The sequence below is a fragment of the Microcaecilia unicolor genome, chromosome 4 (assembly GCF_901765095.1).
Source record: "Microcaecilia unicolor chromosome 4, aMicUni1.1, whole genome shotgun sequence".
NCBI classification, from domain to species: domain Eukaryota; kingdom Metazoa; phylum Chordata; class Amphibia; order Gymnophiona; family Siphonopidae; genus Microcaecilia; species Microcaecilia unicolor.
In genome coordinates, this window is record NC_044034.1 from 347,496,012 (window position 1) to 347,513,140 (window position 17,129).

Consider the following 17,129-nt stretch of genomic DNA (forward strand, 5'->3'; position numbering starts at 1 on the left):
CCAGCGACCTCGGGTGGGGGGGGGGGGGGTGGCCCGGGGGCGTCCTTGTCCGGCTCTCAGCGGCCCTGCTTTCAAACAAAAATTTTCTAGGTCTTACTTTCGGGGGAGGCCTTATATCTACCAATTCAGGAAAACCTCTACTAGGTCTTATTTTGGGGGGATGTCTTACTTTCGGGGAAACAGGGTATGAACATTAACTCAAATGTTGTAGTGGTGGTTTAGTTAGCAGTTTCTGATGCTGGTGGTTTTTCAGTTGTAAATCCAGCTTATTTCACAAGCAAAGAGAGTCAAAGATCAAAGGCTTCCCCAATAGAGAAACAAATGGCTGTACTTAGCACTTCTATGTGAATTTCTTTGGAAACACAATGCAGGGGCTGATGGTTGACTTTAGTTTTAAGAAATCTAACAGATTCAGAGTTTTAGAAATAGTTATGTGATTAAAATAAAACTTTAACTCATGGATTGTAGGTATGAACTTTATAGTTTCTGGTTCTGATATCCTTGGATGGTCCAATTGAAGCAGGTTGCTGTAGGCTTTTTCTTTGTTGACCAGGAGGAGGGTTAGATGTAAATATAGATCCAGTACCGGTCACAGGGCATGAGGAGAGTTATTTGCAATATGAAGGGAAGATAAAAGTTCTTTTCTCCAGCCAAAATAAAAGAAAGACGTTCAAAGTAAAATTGAGGACTGGTGCCGCAATACAGACTGCACAGAAGTCACTAAAAATTTGGGTTGTAAATAAGCAAAAAGTGTGTTTGTACTATTTGCAGAGCCTCATGTGAAAACAGCCACCACCAGTTCCACCAAGCGACCCTTCATACTATGGTGATAACTTAAGTAAAAAAAAATATAATAATAATAATGAATAATAATTTATGAATACTTTTGGTACAGTTTGTATTTTATACTTTTCTAGATTTTTAAAAAAATTCTTAGCCATTATAAATGATGGGTAATACAAGAAACCATAACTGAAAGAAGTCAAACATCAAGAAAAAAAAAACAAAGCACCAGCCTACAACCAGTTCACATAAGAAAAGACACTCTATGTAGCATTAAACTGTGTAAAAGGAAAATGCCTAGACAAGTTACCAAAGCAACTTTATTTGAAAGACCCCCCCCCCCCCCCAATCTATCCTAATGAAGATGGGAAAAAAGAGGAAAAATGATGAAATCCCCAATATTTTTTATCCCTCAAATTAGTTTTTTCAACTGAAGAGGGTTGATTTATACTTAATCCCTATGTGACTAATTTAAGAACTTACAGGAAAATTTAAACAAACAAAAAATTTCACCCAGTACAAGAATACGAGCTTATGTAATTCTGTCCTACAGAGCTGGGTGCTTTTAGCCGTATGTGGGAATATTTATCTCTTTAATACTACTACTACTACCACAGAGAGTAATATATTCTATGGTGTCCTGCAGATCAATCCAGAAACTTGTGGGTTGTGCCCATCCACCAGCAGCCTCACTTCCAGTATTTTCTCTAGCAGCTTTACTACTACTACTACTAATCATTTCTAGAGCGCTACAAGGCATACGCAGCTCTGTACACCATACACAAAAAAGGCAGTCCCTGCTCAAAGAGCTCACAATCTAAATACAGGCACACAGAACAACTAAGAGGTAAGGGAAATAAAGAGGTGGGAATAAAAGGTACAGGGCAAGTGAGTAGTGGTTGGGAGTCAAAAGCAAGTGAGACGTGGTCAGGAGTTAAAAGCAGCGTTAAAGAGGTGGGCTTTTAGCCTGGATTTGAAGACAGCTAAGAACGGGGCTAGATGTACAGGCTCGGGAAGTCTATTCCAGGCGTGAGGTGCAACGAGATAAAAGGAACGGAGTCTGGCATTAGCAGTAGAGGAGAAGGGGACGGACAAGAGAGATTTATCCACAGAACGGAGTACCCGAGGGGTAGCTTTAGACTGATTGTAGCTCCTAACCTGACCCACGGGCCCAGTAGAGCTTTGGGTTTGAGGAGTCTCTGATTTTGAGGACTCTGGCCCAGATGCACAAAACCTAACGAGCCCACAACTTGCGTTTTAAACTGGTTCCAGCCAGTTTAAGACGCAAGTAGTTCACTCCGGGCATGCACTAAGAGCATTTTCCCTGCCACGGTAGCAGGCAACGAAAACGGAATGCAAATGATTGAAAAGCTATTATAATGAGCTGCACTACCGTTTTTCCGATTCCCTTACCGTAGGAACCCTAACGAGATGTCTGACCTCTCGTTAGGGCTCCTGTGAGGGAATCGGAAAGGAAAAGGGCCCCCAAAAAAGGCAAAAAAGAAAAAAAAAAAGCAGGGAGCGCATGTGAGGGGCGTCCTTTAAGGACGTACTCTCCCTGCGCTTCTGAGAGACGTCCTTTTTTTTTTTTGCATTATTTTTAGCTCTGCCGGCGCTGGTGTTTTTTCCCCCCTTCTATTTTGTCTTCGCCGCCCCTCCACAGCAAAACTTTTATATTTTCCTGGTTGCCGGAGAATCGGGACGTCCCTTTAGATTAGGCTCCTCTTCCTGGTCTCTTCAGCCAATCAGAGCGCGTTTTGCTGACAACAGCCAGCTAAGCCCGCTTTGATTGGCTGAAGAGACCAGGAAGAGGAGCCTAATCTAAAGGGACGTCCCGATTCTCCGACTCGGGTACCGATGGAATAGAGAATGCAAGTGAGCTACAACGAGTAGCTCATTTGCATTCCCTATCGTTGATGCATTCCCGTTCCCTACCGATTCGCTATGGAATCGGTAGGGAACGGGAATTACCGACGTCTTTAATGCATCTGGGCCTCTGGGTTATAACTGGTTGTGCCAGGTCCTCTCCCATCTCCCCTCTGGGCTCCTTTGGCTCTGGCTTCTGACTTCTGCCTCTTCAAAGGGTGGGGGAAAGAGAGGAGCAAAACTGAAAGCAAAACCAACTGAAGCCACACTAAAGGAGCCAGCAGTCTGTAGTGACGGTAGGAATGCCATTTTCCACAAGTGTTATAAATAGCCCCCAGATAACCTGAGAACTTATACAAAAATACGACTCACAAAATCAGATTGGTGAACCAAGGCCCGATTAAGTATTGTTCAAAAATCAAAATTCATCCTTGCAAGAATGGGGGCCTGTCCCTGCAGCTCTAAACTGCGAGCCAGCATATACCCACACCCATATTTTTATAAGATTTCACAGATTTTATAGTTACATTTAAGTGTCTGCCCCTAAGTTTTTTTCTCATTGGCCTGTCTGTGAGTGTTCTGTTAACCTCAGCTGGGTCTTCTCACTCTCTGTAGTTTCTTTGTTCATAGTTATCTCACAGATGTCCAGTTCCCTGCCTTCTGACCTTGCCTCATGCAACAGTTTATCTCAGCTCTGGGGCCTGACTAAAGTTTTTCCTTTCTCAGTAGTTAAACAAGTCCCCTTCCTCCCCCTTCTCCTGTTTCTGCTTCTTACAGAAAAACACTCCTTTGTATAATAATTCAAACAGCTGTAATGTACTTCTTTTTGTTACAAAGGAGCTAGTTAGAGCCTGAGTTGTACATTTACACTGTTATATGGAAACACAATATCTGTATTTATTTCCAGCACCAAGGAAAGGTGACTTGTACTGTTCTGCCAAGATTTATTCAGTATGTTTATTTGTTTAATGGCTGCCCCCACCATTTTGTCAAGCACTACTCCCAGTGTGGGAGCCGGAAGACAGCATCAGAAGTTTGCTTCTTGTAATTGTGGCTCTTCTGAAAGCCCTCAGTCGCACGGCTTACCGGTGTAGGACAGCCTGGGAACCTCTGCAGGGCTGTCGGGGGGGGGGGGGGGGGGGGGGGGAAATAAATTGGCAGGTGCTACGGTGCTCTACTTGGCCTGCCCTGCCACAAACGCCATCTTTGATGTGCCGACTCATTCTCCTCACCCTGCGTCTCCACTGGATTCTCAACAGATTGCTGGACCCTTATCTTTAGCAGTACCTCAGGGCATAGGGGTGGCAGATTTGGCCAGTTTGGGAGCTGAGACATCTGACGTTCCCTTCTCCCCTGAGTTTGTGTTGCTGATGCATAAGGCATGTTTATTGAAGAGACCTTTGGGCTCTCAGCCACCTTCTGCCCCACCTTAGGAGTCTCTGCAGGGTTTCAACCCGAAAGAGCCTTGTGGACCTTCCCAGGGATTTAGATGAGGTCTCCTTAATCTCAAAGCATGAGTCTGAAGGTGCCCTTTATGGGGGATCTGGCCACGCACTGTCGATCCTTTGGAGGAATGGGAGCCACGTCTTGGCTCTTCCAGAAGGATGAGTTGCCCGCTCTCATGTGTTAGAGGCTCTTAACATTTCCTCTCCAGAGCCCCTGTCCTCGGTGGCTACCGCTCACCCATTGATGTACCAAACATCCTCCGATGTTATGAAGGTCCTCATTTCGGCGCAGTAGGGTACCCCAGAGGCAATACTGCAAGTAGTACGGGCTATATGTCTCTGCTCCATCTTCTTCCCACCAAGGAATTGGAATCTCTGTCTTCTGAAGGTGGACTCCTTGATAATTGCTGTCATCAAAAGACGGTCTTATCTGTTATTTATGCATTCTTATATCCCACTGTTACCCAAAAACAAGTTTCGGTTCAAAGTGGCTTACAGATTACATTCTGACTAACAGTTACAGTATTGGTTTACGTCTTACAGTTTAGTTGAGACTTATAGTGGTGGTTTACCATTACAGTTTTCATTTTGGTTGGGACTTGTAATGATGGTTTGATTGGTAATTGGAATGGACATCTATAGTTAAATTATTTGTTGTAGAATTTTTTTAAAGAGATATATTTTCAGTTATTTTCTACATGGAAGATAGTTAATGATGTTGAGGGTGGCACAGCCCTTGAGGACATTCAGGATTGACGGTTGGAGGCTTCCCTGAAGCTGTCCGTTTGAAGTGGCTACTTTGTGCTTGCAGGCCATGTGGTTCCTATGCAGTCTGGCGTGAATTGGTCTGGTTCCTGCCTACCTTGGAGGTGGGTTTTTGGCTTATCTGGTGGACTTATTGTAGTGTTTCCCAAACTGTGCGCTGTGGCACCCTGGTGGACTGCGGCAAACTCGCAGGGGTGCCATGGAAGGAGACAACAGCCTGTGAATGCCACTGTAGTTTCCTGCCTATCCTTGGTAAATAGCCTCTAGTAGGGGAAGCAGCGGCACCGTGAGAGTTGACACCTCTTGGGTCAGCGAATCCCAGGCCCCACTGCTGCTTGAGGGTGAGGAGCATTGAAGGACGGAAATAGAGAACCTGTGGCACCTCACCTGGGGAGAGCTTGAGGTAAGGGGTGGAGCAGGGTATGTGAGTTGCTGAGGGCCCAGCACAGGCTGAAGGCCTGACTCAGAGGAGGAGGCTTGTCTGTCGGTGGAGCCTTTAAGGGAAATGAGATGCTCTGATTGCAGACGTGGGACTCCATGCTGCTTTGGGGAGGGGGAGAGACCTAAAAGGAAATGTCTGGCAAGGGGAGACTTGAAAGCCTGAGAGGAAATGTGTGCCTTGGGGGGGGGGGGGGGGGGGTGCCATGAACTGAAAAAGTTTGGGAACCACTGACTTTCTCTTAGGGCCTCGGTGAAGGAGATTTCCTTGGCAGTTATGGTGTGTCGCTGGCTTTGGCTTGCAAATTTGGGCCATGGATGCAGCTTGTCTGTAGAGACTTCCCTTTCGAGGAACGCTTCTCTTTGGGAAGACTTAAAGAAGATTATCAAATCTGGGGGATTCCAAGGGCTAGTGGTTTCCTGAGGACATGCCTAGGTCTTCATTATGTTCTGTCCATTCTCACTCTAGGTATCATAAGGCTAAACGTTACAAACTTGGGAGGTTGGGTTCCTTTCAAAGGCCACGCTGGCAGCAGAAGCAGCAGTCCTATCAGGTGCTCCTCCAGTCCCCTGTTGGTGCTAGCCACCCAAGCTCCCCAGTGATGGGTGCCTGGTCCATTCTTTTTTTAAAGGAGTCAGTAGAATTCAATATCAAAATTTATACAATCAGTTTTCTACTATTATATTCTGCATCTTTAGGGATGTCATTCAAAGAAAATATCGACAGTGTCTGAAAAGTGGAGAAAAAAGACTTCATTGACTATCAAAGTCACTCCTATTTGTAAGAACAAAAAACAGAGTTGCCCGAGTGGAAAATTGTCAGACTCTTGGAGTGAGTTATTCACCTTTATTTTCCTCTGATGCAGCCTAGAAAGGTGAAACAGGGTATCCCCTGTTGGGATTTGTAAAGTTGCAGTTCAGAAAGAACGCTGGAGGCAACAGATGGTGTAAATGCTACAACAGTGAACATCCAAGATAAGGACCACACTGTGGGCATCATTATTTAGCTTCACTGAGTCTATTCTTTATCTATAGAAGGTATTTGTCATTTATAACTATATATAGGGTAGTGGAGTTTTTTTTATGACTCATGATTGAACACAGCCTCCTACAATTCTGAAGGTGTTGTCCTTACAAATGGTAGTGACTTTGATATTCACTGAAGTCTTTTTTTTTTTTTTTTTTTCCTCCACCTTTCAGACACTGTCATTGACATTTTCTTTGAATGACATCCTTGGTCCATTCCCCAGACATCCCAATAGGAGGATGGCTCGCTCTCTTTCTGGAAGAATGGGCCAGAGTTATGTGGGACATCTACAAACTGGAATTCACTTTTCTGCTTGTAGATTTTTTTTTTTTAATGGATTCTCCTTGCAAGGCTCACGCTAAGAATGATACTCGGCAACTTGGTATGCTTGGAGTCTGTTCAGTCAGTTCCACCTTCAGAGTTCGGTCGCATAGGCTATTCCATTTACTTCATGGTACTCAAAAAGGGTGGCACCTTTCCGCTCATTCTCAACCTCAAATATATCAACAGGGCTTTCAAGGTCCAGCATTTCTGCTTCAAAACCTTGCATTCTGTAATAGCTTCCATACAGCCAGGAAATTTTCTTACCTCACTGGATCTGAAAGAGGTGTATCTTTTTATATTTCTATTTGGTCACGTCATTACTGTTTCCTTCATTTTTGGGGAGCACTACCAGTTCCATGCTATACCCTTTAGACTTGTGATGGCGCCAAGAACCTTCTCCAAGGTTATGATGGTGGTTGCAGCTTTTCTTTGTTGAGAAGGCATCTGAGTACACCCTTAACTGAATGATTGACTGATTAGGGTGTCTTCTGTGCAGGACGGTGCAAGTAACAAACCAGGTAATCAGGCTTCTTTGCTCACTCAGATGGGTAGTCAGTCTGTTCAAGTGTTGTTTGATGCCCTCTCAGTCACTTGAATATCTGAGTCATCTTCAGTAGTGAAGTGGGGGAAGTTGTACTTCCGGAGGTTTGGCAACTAAAGCTTCACGATCGGATGTCCAAGCGGCTGCAGCTTCCCACCCCTTGGGTGTGGGATTGCATGCAGGTGTGGGGCTCCATGGTGGCCATGCTAGATGTTCTTCCTTGGGTGAGGTTCCACATGAGGCTCCTTCAGTTGGTCCTCCTCAGCCGGCGGTGGTCATCTCTCTCAAATGACTATCATGTTAGGCTGGACAGTCTGGTGAAAGGCACTTCCCTAATGGTTCTGGACTGTCGTTGTGACCACAGATGCTACTTTTTCCAGTTGGGAAGTCCACTGTTTGGGTCAGATGGCACAGGGCCTATGGTCAAAGATGGAGACTTTATGGCTGATCATCTACCTGGAGCTGTAAGTGGTTTGCTTGGCCTTGCACGGATTTTCTGTTCTCATTGCAGGGCATGGTGATTTGAGTCCTGTCCGATGCCACAGTAGTTGCCTACATCAACAAGCAGGAAGGTACGAAGAGTGCTCTGCTGGTGAGGGAGGCTGTTCTATTGTGTCAGTGGGCACAGACATCTCTCTGTATTTTTATCTCTGTTTTTTTTATGCAGCACACATTGCAGGCTTTCTGAATGTCCAGGCGGAATTCTCAGCCAGAATCTGTTGGATCTGGTCAAATGAGAGCTCTCCTGTATAGTCTTTCATCAGATCACGTCACGGTGAGGGTTCCAGTGATAAACCTCATGGCTCAGAGGAGCATCTCAAAGGTTCCTCAATTTTTCAGCAGGCGCAAGAAAATTGGATCAGATGCCATAGATGCTCTCTTCCGGTCCTGGCTGCAGGAGTCCCTACTTTACATCTTTCCACTTTGGCCAATGATAGACTGGGTTCTTGGGCACATTGCGCAGCATTGGGGTCATGTGGTTCTGGTGGCGCTGGATTGACCTAGAAGGCCATGGTGTTCAGACCTGGTCAGGCTGCAGATCGACATTCCCCTGTGGCTAGGCTTCCAGAGGGGACTTTTGTCCCTGGGGCCGGGCCTCATGGAAGATCTCTCCCCCTTTGGTCTTATGGCATGGCTGTTGAGAGGCTGAGATAGAGGAGGAAAGGCTGTCCGGTGTGATTTATTACTACATCACTCCAGGCTTGGAAGCAATCTACTTTGATTGCTTATTCGAGGATTTGGGGAACCTTTGAGGCCTGGTATTCTGCTGGAAGTATCCAAGCTTCTTTGGCGTTGATGCCTCACATTCTGTCTTTTTAACAGGATGGTCTTGGAAAAAGTGCTGGTCTTGAGTTCTCTGAAGGTCTTGGTTGTGGTGCTGGCTTGCTTTAGGGGTCGCATTCAGAAATCCTTCCTGGCTTTGCATCGGGGTGTAGTACATTTTCTCCAGGCGGTGAATAATTTGCATACTCCCAGATGCTCTATTTGTCTGGTCTGTAATCTTAATATTAAGGAACCCCCTGCAGTGTAGTTTTAAGGATAGCTGTAATGTACAAGAGGTATTTACTTAGTCTAAGGCTTTCTCTGTAGCAAGAGCACTATTCTGGAATTCAGCATTTCTTGATATCGGATCAAATGTCTTCCATCCTTGCCAGGTTTCATCTAAGCCACTACCAGGACCACACTGAGTCTGTTGCTTAGCAAAATCCACAGCTTCCTTGGTACTTAGTTTTTATTTATTTATTTTTTTTAAGTGTTGCGCTGAAAAGATGTGCCAAAGGGATGGAACCACACCCATTTGTACTTCCTTTGCACAGAATTAAGTTCTCTGAGAGGATTTTTATTTTATTTGATTTGGGGGTTATTTTTAAATTCAGTTGTATGTACTAGTTTTTAGTTGTCTGTTTTGTCTTGGGGTTTGGGCTGGCAGGATGGTATAAGGCTATTAAAACTGATCTTTGGTCTACTTTAATTCTAACTGTTGTAAACAGGCCAAAGAGATTTAAACAATGTCCAAGTGTGTTGAGAAATCATGACTATCTTACAGACTGCCTATTTGAAATCCCCCACAGGTACATATTAGCGATCAGTCAATTAATAGGAGATTCTCAAGATGGCCTACCCTTTATAGTTAAAATTTAAATCTGGGATCCTTCCTTAGCGTCCCTCCGGACCATACCAGAATGTGACTGATGGGTTGTGCACGCCTTCCAGCAGGTGGAGACTGACTTTAGAGAGAGCCAGTAAGAGCCCTGACTAACTGGAACTAGACTCTGTATTCTCAGTCTCCAGCAGGTGGAAGGTGGTAAGCCTTTCAGTCTTTTTTTTTTTTGTCTTTTTCCCTGCTGTTTTTTTAAATTAAACATATAAATGTTATTTTGTTCGGGGTAGGGAGTAACTTTATTGTGTGTCTCTTGCAGTGTCTGTGGAGGCTGAGGCCTGCGGGGGTCTCCGTAAGCCTTGTTGGGGGGGGGTGTCAAACTCAGGTGGCCAGATCCCTCCCTCTACTCCTCCTGTGGTCTCCCTGCACAGCTCTGCACTGCTGTGGATTGGTAGCCTGTCAACCTCTTCAAGGGAAGAGTGTTTTGAGGCTTTGGGAGAGAGAATTGCTGAAAGGGGGGGGGGGAGTAAATTATGTCTTTATGTTTGGGCAGACTAGATGGACCATTCAGGACTATCTGCCGTCACTTAATATGTTAACTATGTTATGATCGCTCATCTGCTTTTGAACTAGTTAACTATCATCTCCTTTAAACCTAACTTGGTGAGCTTGGGCAGGGAGGCCATGGTTCCTTCCTTCATATTTGTTTTTTCTGCATATTGGTTGGCTCGTCTATTTTTCAGTTTGCCTATCTAACCACCGGAGTGCATCAGGAATCAATTCTCACCCTTTGCTCTCTTAACATCTCTCTCTTTCCTGTGGCCAATTTGGTCCAAACCTGGACATGAGTGGATTCTGTTGTACATAGATCTCCTTTCTCTTGATCTTTGGTCCTATGAACAAATGATATGTTGCTTCTTGTCTTGTAGTCAGTTGTCTTAAATATAACCTTTCAAAATGCTGACTTCATTGATTGCAGGGAGGCCCTCCTATTTATTGGTCTCACCTCATGGTCTCTCCTGTTACACTGGTAGGTTTGTTCAAACACCTGGGTATCATTACTGACTTTCAATTGACATTTGAAGCACAGGGGTTGTCTGCCACAGTTAGAACCACTTTTCACACCTTGTGACAGATACGTTCCCTAAAACACTGCCTACACCTCTCAGCCCAGCATTCTCTGATTCATGTATTCAACTCTGTTTGAGGGATCATGGCCATTGACCACAACTCCAAATCATCAAAAACAAAGCCATTATGATTTTATCTAACTTATTTCAAGTTTGAATATATCAATCCCTTATTGCTGGATAACCACTGGCTCTCCTGTTTCTTCAGATCTTTCTTCAAGACTCTCCTAGCTCACATGGCCTTTTACTCTGGGATGTTGCTTTATTTATCTACCCTGCTTACCTCTTGTGTCTCTTCATTCTCAAGATGAAAACCTCCTTTTATATTCTCTTTGGAGCATGCTAGGGTTGAGCTCATTAGACATGTAACAATTTTTTTCCTGGCCACCGCCATATGGAACTTATTTCTGGCTATTCTCTGGAAGGAGTTTTTCCTGTAAGAACTCAAAGCAGCTCTTAAACTCATTTCTTGAGTTGGCTTTGGCAGTATTTGGGTACAGTCAATAGCCAAGTTAGGTAGCTGTGCTGCTTGTAGCCTCTAATATTTTCTGGCATTCTTCTCTTCTTCCCTGTTTTTATCTTTTATTTGCATTTTTCTGTAAACTACTTTGTTTAATTACAAAAGGCGGTGTAGCAAATACTACAATAAACAACCACAAATCTTGCATTTCAGGAAAATGTTCAAATCTTTGTTTTTGCATGTCTTATGAATTGATTTGCACTTTTCTGACCACTGACAGGTCAGTTATGACCCATGAACTGCATAGCTAAAGGCTCAAACTTAAAATGCCTGAGTGCTGCATCTTTCTGTACTTTCTGCTGAAAGGTGTGAATTCGAGGTCATGCTGATCTACAGCACGGAGCGCTCTTCCCCTCCCTGACAGAGTTGGTGCCATTGACTCTACATCACAAGGACACTAAGAATGTATACATTTTGAAAGCGAAGATGTGTTGAGGTTACTAGACAAAACAATGGTAAGACCTGGGTCTTGTAGAAATTCCTGTGGCAAAATAACGACTACAATCTCCTGTAAAAGAAACTTTGGACTTGTTATAAGATGCTGTGTTCCATGACATTCAGATAGTGTGTTCCATTATATGTAAAAAATGCAGTAAGACAGAAATTAGCTTAAGTTGCAAGCTGCATGATTTGGGAGGGAATTGATGGCCAATACATTGTACACAAAGGTATATAAGTCACTGTTGTGTTGTATTTAGGCAGAGGCTGAGATGATCAACAGTGAGTAAATCTTTACAGCAGTGGTCTCTCTCTCTCCCTCTAATAACAAATGACTATTCGTTATTGCCTGTTTGCATTGTTATTATCTGGATTGGTAAGGAATAAAGACTTTCTCCTTGGAAGGAACATAGCCTTTGTCTTCTCTGCCACCCCATATCTTGGGGGTGGCTGGTCCAATATATCTTGGGGTGGGTGTAAGGAGGCAGAAACCCTATTGCCCCACTTGTCCAAATGGTATATTTATTATGGTAAGTAGAAGGATCAGAGAAAGAATTCCCACATATTACAGCCTTCTCTGAGACTAGGTGGTTATCAGAGGGGACCATATAACCACAGACTCCACAAGAAATAGACATTTGGTAGCAGAGAAATAGACACTTATTACGCTACATTAAAAAAAAATAATTAAATTAAAATTTCTGAGCTCAAAACTGAAGAAATAACCAATAATACAAATCCATGTAAGGTGGTATGCAGTACCAGTAGAAACATCTGTGGATTTACATATAAAATAAATGCATAGTAGGAGGCATTGGAGCCGACGCTGTGGGTGCTTGAGCACCCCCAATATTGAGAACATTCCTTGTATGTGTCCAGGGAGGGCTTAGCACCCCCAATAATTTTGAAAAGTTGGCTCCTATGGTAGGAGGACCCCTTTCAGTTAAAAGGAGGTGTTGGAAAGAGGGTTCATTGGATGAAGGAGGAGAGAGAGACTTGGGAGTAATTTGAGGAAATATTTCTTTACAGAAAGGGTGAGTGAATGGAGGGGACATCCTCCATCGGTGGACATCCTCCATCGGTGTTGGTGAAGACCAGGACAGTATCTGACTTTTAGTATAGTTTTTTTTTTAAAGGGGGGGGGGCAAGTACAGTGATGTCTGAGGGAGTGAGAGGGATTGGAGAGCTGAACAGTTGTTGTGGATGAACAGATTAAATATCATATCTTTATTTGCTGTCATGCTCTTGTTTACACAGTTAACATTTTTAGGCTACAACAGCCTCACCTGTATGCGATGTATACAGTATTCCACCAGAATTGCGTTGGATGTACTGTCTTGAATTAAATGTGCATAATATATGTTGTGAACCACTTTACAGCCTTGATAGGGAGAAGCTGTCTATAAGTTAGGTAAATAGTTTGGACATTCAGTAAAGTATGACTTTTCTAAATAAACACTAACTTTAAAGCCAGTGGACATTGACTCTCGTTCATTGAATATATGTTACTTGATATACAATCTTCAAAGTTTGTGAGGTCATTGTTGACAATTTTTCTATGTCTTGAGATGGATAATCTAATTTTCTCCAGACCTTGGAGGCAGGATATGGGGCCCTAGCAAGTGATCTTGAAAAGTTTTTAGATTGATTTGGGTTGGGTGTGGGGATATTGGAAGGGGGAGGGGGTGGTGGAGCAGGAAAGTAGTGACTTCCTTGAGGTGGTATGATATGGTTATAGGCCTGTAACAATGTGAGACATTTGAATGTTTTAGTTTTATTGTAGGGAATGATGGTGACTGTTTTTGGGGGGATGGTCGGACTTTTCATTTCTAAGGAAGATGGGATGGTTGGTTGATTTAGGAATTGTCAGGATTGCTGGATGTCCTCTTGACATACTTAGATTAATATTAAACCAGCTTCTGACTTCTGATAACTCTCCCCTCCCTCAGGAATCAGTAAGGACATAAGGTGTTGAGCTGCCTGCTAGCCCTGTGTTTTCTTAATTACTCCTGATTAACATACCTTTTGTCCTATTTGGGAGCAGGGCTCTCTAAGAACAAAGGAAGCCAGACAGAGAGGCTCCCAAGGAGAACCTGTGAAAATGCTCACCTTTCCTGACTTCAGAAAGTAATCTGGAGTTTTGTAAAGGAAATAACTGGGAAGGAGAGAAGTTTTTGACCTCTCTCTGCTCCTGTTCCGTCTCTGTTCTTATTAGGTATAAAGCAGAAGCACAAAGCTCTGCTCAGAGTGGGGGGGGGGGGGAACTACTTCTCTCTTTCTCTCTGCAGCAGAGTACAGGGCTCTGCTTGCACTACTTCTCTGTCTTTCCCCCCTGCAGCTACCCATCTCCAGCCACCAGAGCTCCGGCTCTGGCCCCTCTTTCTTCCCCAAAGCTTTCTCTCCCAGAGCACATGGCTTTGCTTTTTTAGGCCCTTCTCGCTCTTCATTTCTCTCTACACACATATACCTCTGTCAGCACCACCCCCAGGCTTCTCTCTTCCTCTGAACAAACTCCCCCATCCTTTCTTTCTCTCATTGATTTCCCTTGTACTATTTACCTGTACTAAGTGCTGTGAGCCTATATTTATATGCAAATACAATATATTTTCTATATATATCCAAACTCGATTGTGTGTTCTTTGGGAACCCACTGCCTCTGTGAACTGAACTCGGGACCAAACCTAGACAGCGATTGCTGACAGGGATGAATGGCAGTTGGGGAATTTTATGGTGTGTAAGTGAGTAATGGGTTATGTGTTTTTGTTTTTATTATACTGATGGTTTTTAAATGTATAATTTACATGTCATTTTAGTATTTTGCTGGTCACCACCTTAACCAGCTCATGTAACTGACAAGGTGGCATATAAACCAGTAAACAAAATGAAATGAAATATTCATCACAGCTATTTAGAAAACCATCAGAATTAGCTTGGGAAGCATGTCGCCACAAAAAGGATGACAAAGGCTTTGGCCCCTGAAGCAAAGGATTTGCTGATAGCAGCTTGGCTAGGGTTACCATACGTCCGGATTTCCCCGGACATGTCCTCTTTTTGAGGGCATGTCCGGGGTGTCCGGTGGATTTTGCCCGCGCCCACGTTTGTCCGGATTTCTGGACAAACGTGGGTGCGGGCAGGCGCGTGCGTGTGGTGGGCGTGTGAGCGGGCGATCGGCGCCGTGGGTCTGGTGACCTGGTCTCCCGTCCCCTCCCCTTCCTTACCATGTTCCCTGGTGGTCTAGTGACGTCTTCGGGGCAGGAAAGAGCCCCCTCTTTCCTGCCCGGAGCGCTGCCTCCCCTGTCTATCATCCTTCTCGGTCTGGCTGGGGATTCAAAATGGCCGCCGAGAGTTGAACTCTTGCGAGGCCGCTTCAACTCTCGGTGGCCATTTTGAAACCCCAGCCATACCGAGGAGGATGCAGCAGGCAAGGGCAGGCAGCGCTCCGGGCAGGAAAGAGGGGGCTCTTTCCTGCCCCGAAGAGAAGACGCTACTAGACCACCAGGGCTAGATAGTAAGTGAGGGGGGGTATGTGATGGGGGGGGAGGGGACTATGTGACGGGGGGGGGCGGGGAATAGGGGCGGAACCCGGACCTGAAGGGGGTGTGGCAGGGGCGGGGCATGAGGCGTGGCGGGGGCGTGACATGTGTCCTCTTTTTCAGAGGACACAAAATGGTAACCCTAAGCTTGGCATTATAGATAGTTTCCCAACAGCAAAATTGATTTTAAAATGTATATTATGTGACTATCATCATTGTAAGATTGTTGCTTTTCATTATTAGAAATTGTCTGATTCCAGTCCAGAAACTAAAGCCAGTCTTCCTTCAGAGTTCATGCCAGGTAAGTTTTTTTTTTTTTTTTTTTTTTTTTTTTAATCTTTTTCTATGATTACGGAGGTGGCTTGTTAGAATAGAAGTGGGGATAGATAAACAATCCAGCTGAAAAAGGAGGACAGATTACTTCTCCAACCAAATCTCTGGGGGATGCAAGTTAAAATTCTGCTTATATATGTTGGAGGGGTAAGACCTATGTGAGTTCAGTAGGAGACATGCCTTCCTTAGATCCTGCAAGGTCCAGTATCCATCGCATCCTGAAATATTCTGTGACTTTATCCTGTGTTGTAAGCCAGTGTTTCCCAAACGTGTCCTGGGGGACCACCAGCCAGTCAGGTTTTTAGGATATTCCTAATGAAGATGCATGAAACTGACACCTCCATTGTATGCATCTCTCTCTCATGCATCTTCATTAGGGATGTCCTGGTCCATAGTCCCCCTGGACAGATTTGAGAACCACTGTCCTAGAGTCTCCCTAGTCGGTCAGATTCACAGGTTATCCATGATGAATATGCATGAGATTTGCATGCACTGCCTGCATTGTATACAGATCTATCTTGTATATTGCGAATATCCTGAAAACTTGTCTGGCCAGGGTGGGATGGGGTTAGAAACATAGAAACATGACAGCAGATAAAGGCCAAATGGCCCATCCAATCTGCCCATCCTCTGTAACCCCTAACTCTTCCTTTTCCTAAGCGATCCCACGTGCTTATCTCATGCCTTCTTAAATTCTGACACAGTCTTCGACTCCACAACCTCCACCGGGAGGCCATTCCACGCTTCTACCACCCTTTCTGTGAAATAATATTTCCTTAGATTCCTTCTAGGCTATTCCTTCTTAATTTCATCCTATGCCCCCTCAATCCAGAGTTTTCCTTCAGTTCAAAAAAGGCCCTGTACATTAATGCCCTTGAGATATTTAAATGTCTTTATCATATCTCCTCTCACCCTTCTCTCTTCCAGCATATACATGTTGAGGTTCATAAGCCTGTCCCTATATTTTTTGTGTTCAAGACTGCTTACCAATTTTGTAGCTGCCCTCTGGACCGACGCCATCCTGTTTATATCTTTCCATAGGTGCGGTCTCCAGAACTGCACACAGTACTCTAAATGGGGCCTCACCAGAGGCTTATACAACTACTACTTATTTCTAAAGTGCTACTAGACGTATGCAGTGCTGTACACTTGAAAATGAAGAGACAGTCCCTGCTCGACAGAGCTTACAATCTAATTAGGACAGACAAACAGGACAAACAAGAGATAAGGGAATATTAAAGTGAGGATGAATAAAATAAGGGTTCTGAACAAGTGAAATAAGGGTTAGGAGTTAAAAGCAGCATCAAAAAGGTGAGCTTTTAGTTTAGATTTGAAGACGACGAGAGATGGAGCTTGACGTACCGGCTCAGGAAGTCTGTTCCAGGCATATGGTGCAGCAAGATAAAAGGAACGGAGTCTGGAGTTAGCGGTGGAGAAGGGTGTAGATAAGAGAGATTTACCCAGTGAACGGAGTTCCCGGGGAGGAATGTAGGGAGAAATGAGAGTGGAGAGGTACTGAGGAGCTGCAGACAGGCAGGCTGATACTTTGGCCTGGATTTTGGTTGAGATTTCTGGTGTGGAGAGGTAGATCTTGGAGTCATCAGCGTAAAGATGATACAAAAACCATGGGATGAGATCAGAGTATCAGGGGAAGAAGTATAGATGGAGAAAAGAAGAGGTCCCAGGAGAGATCCCTGAGGTACAACAACTGACAGTGGGATAGAAGTAGAGGAGGATCCACTAGAATATACACTAAAGGTACGCTGGGAGAGATAAGAAGAAAACCTTGAAAGAACAGAGCCCTGAAATCCAAGTGAGGACAGCATATCAAGGAGTAGGCTGTGATCAACAGTCACAGCACTGAAACAGTACTAGTAACTCTCCT

The 17,129-nt window shown here is 44.3% G+C and overlaps 1 protein-coding gene across 1 annotated transcript in view; it reads left to right on the forward strand.

The window, feature by feature from the left end:
* LOC115469500 (E3 ubiquitin-protein ligase TTC3-like) overlaps nucleotides 1-17,129 on the forward strand; it is a 299,116-nt gene that overhangs the window by 82,718 nt on the left and 199,269 nt on the right. The window contains exon 13 of the mRNA XM_030202218.1: nucleotides 15,155-15,212. Coding sequence (XP_030058078.1) covers nucleotides 15,155-15,212 — 58 coding nt within the window. The remainder of the gene's footprint in view (nucleotides 1-15,154; nucleotides 15,213-17,129) is intronic.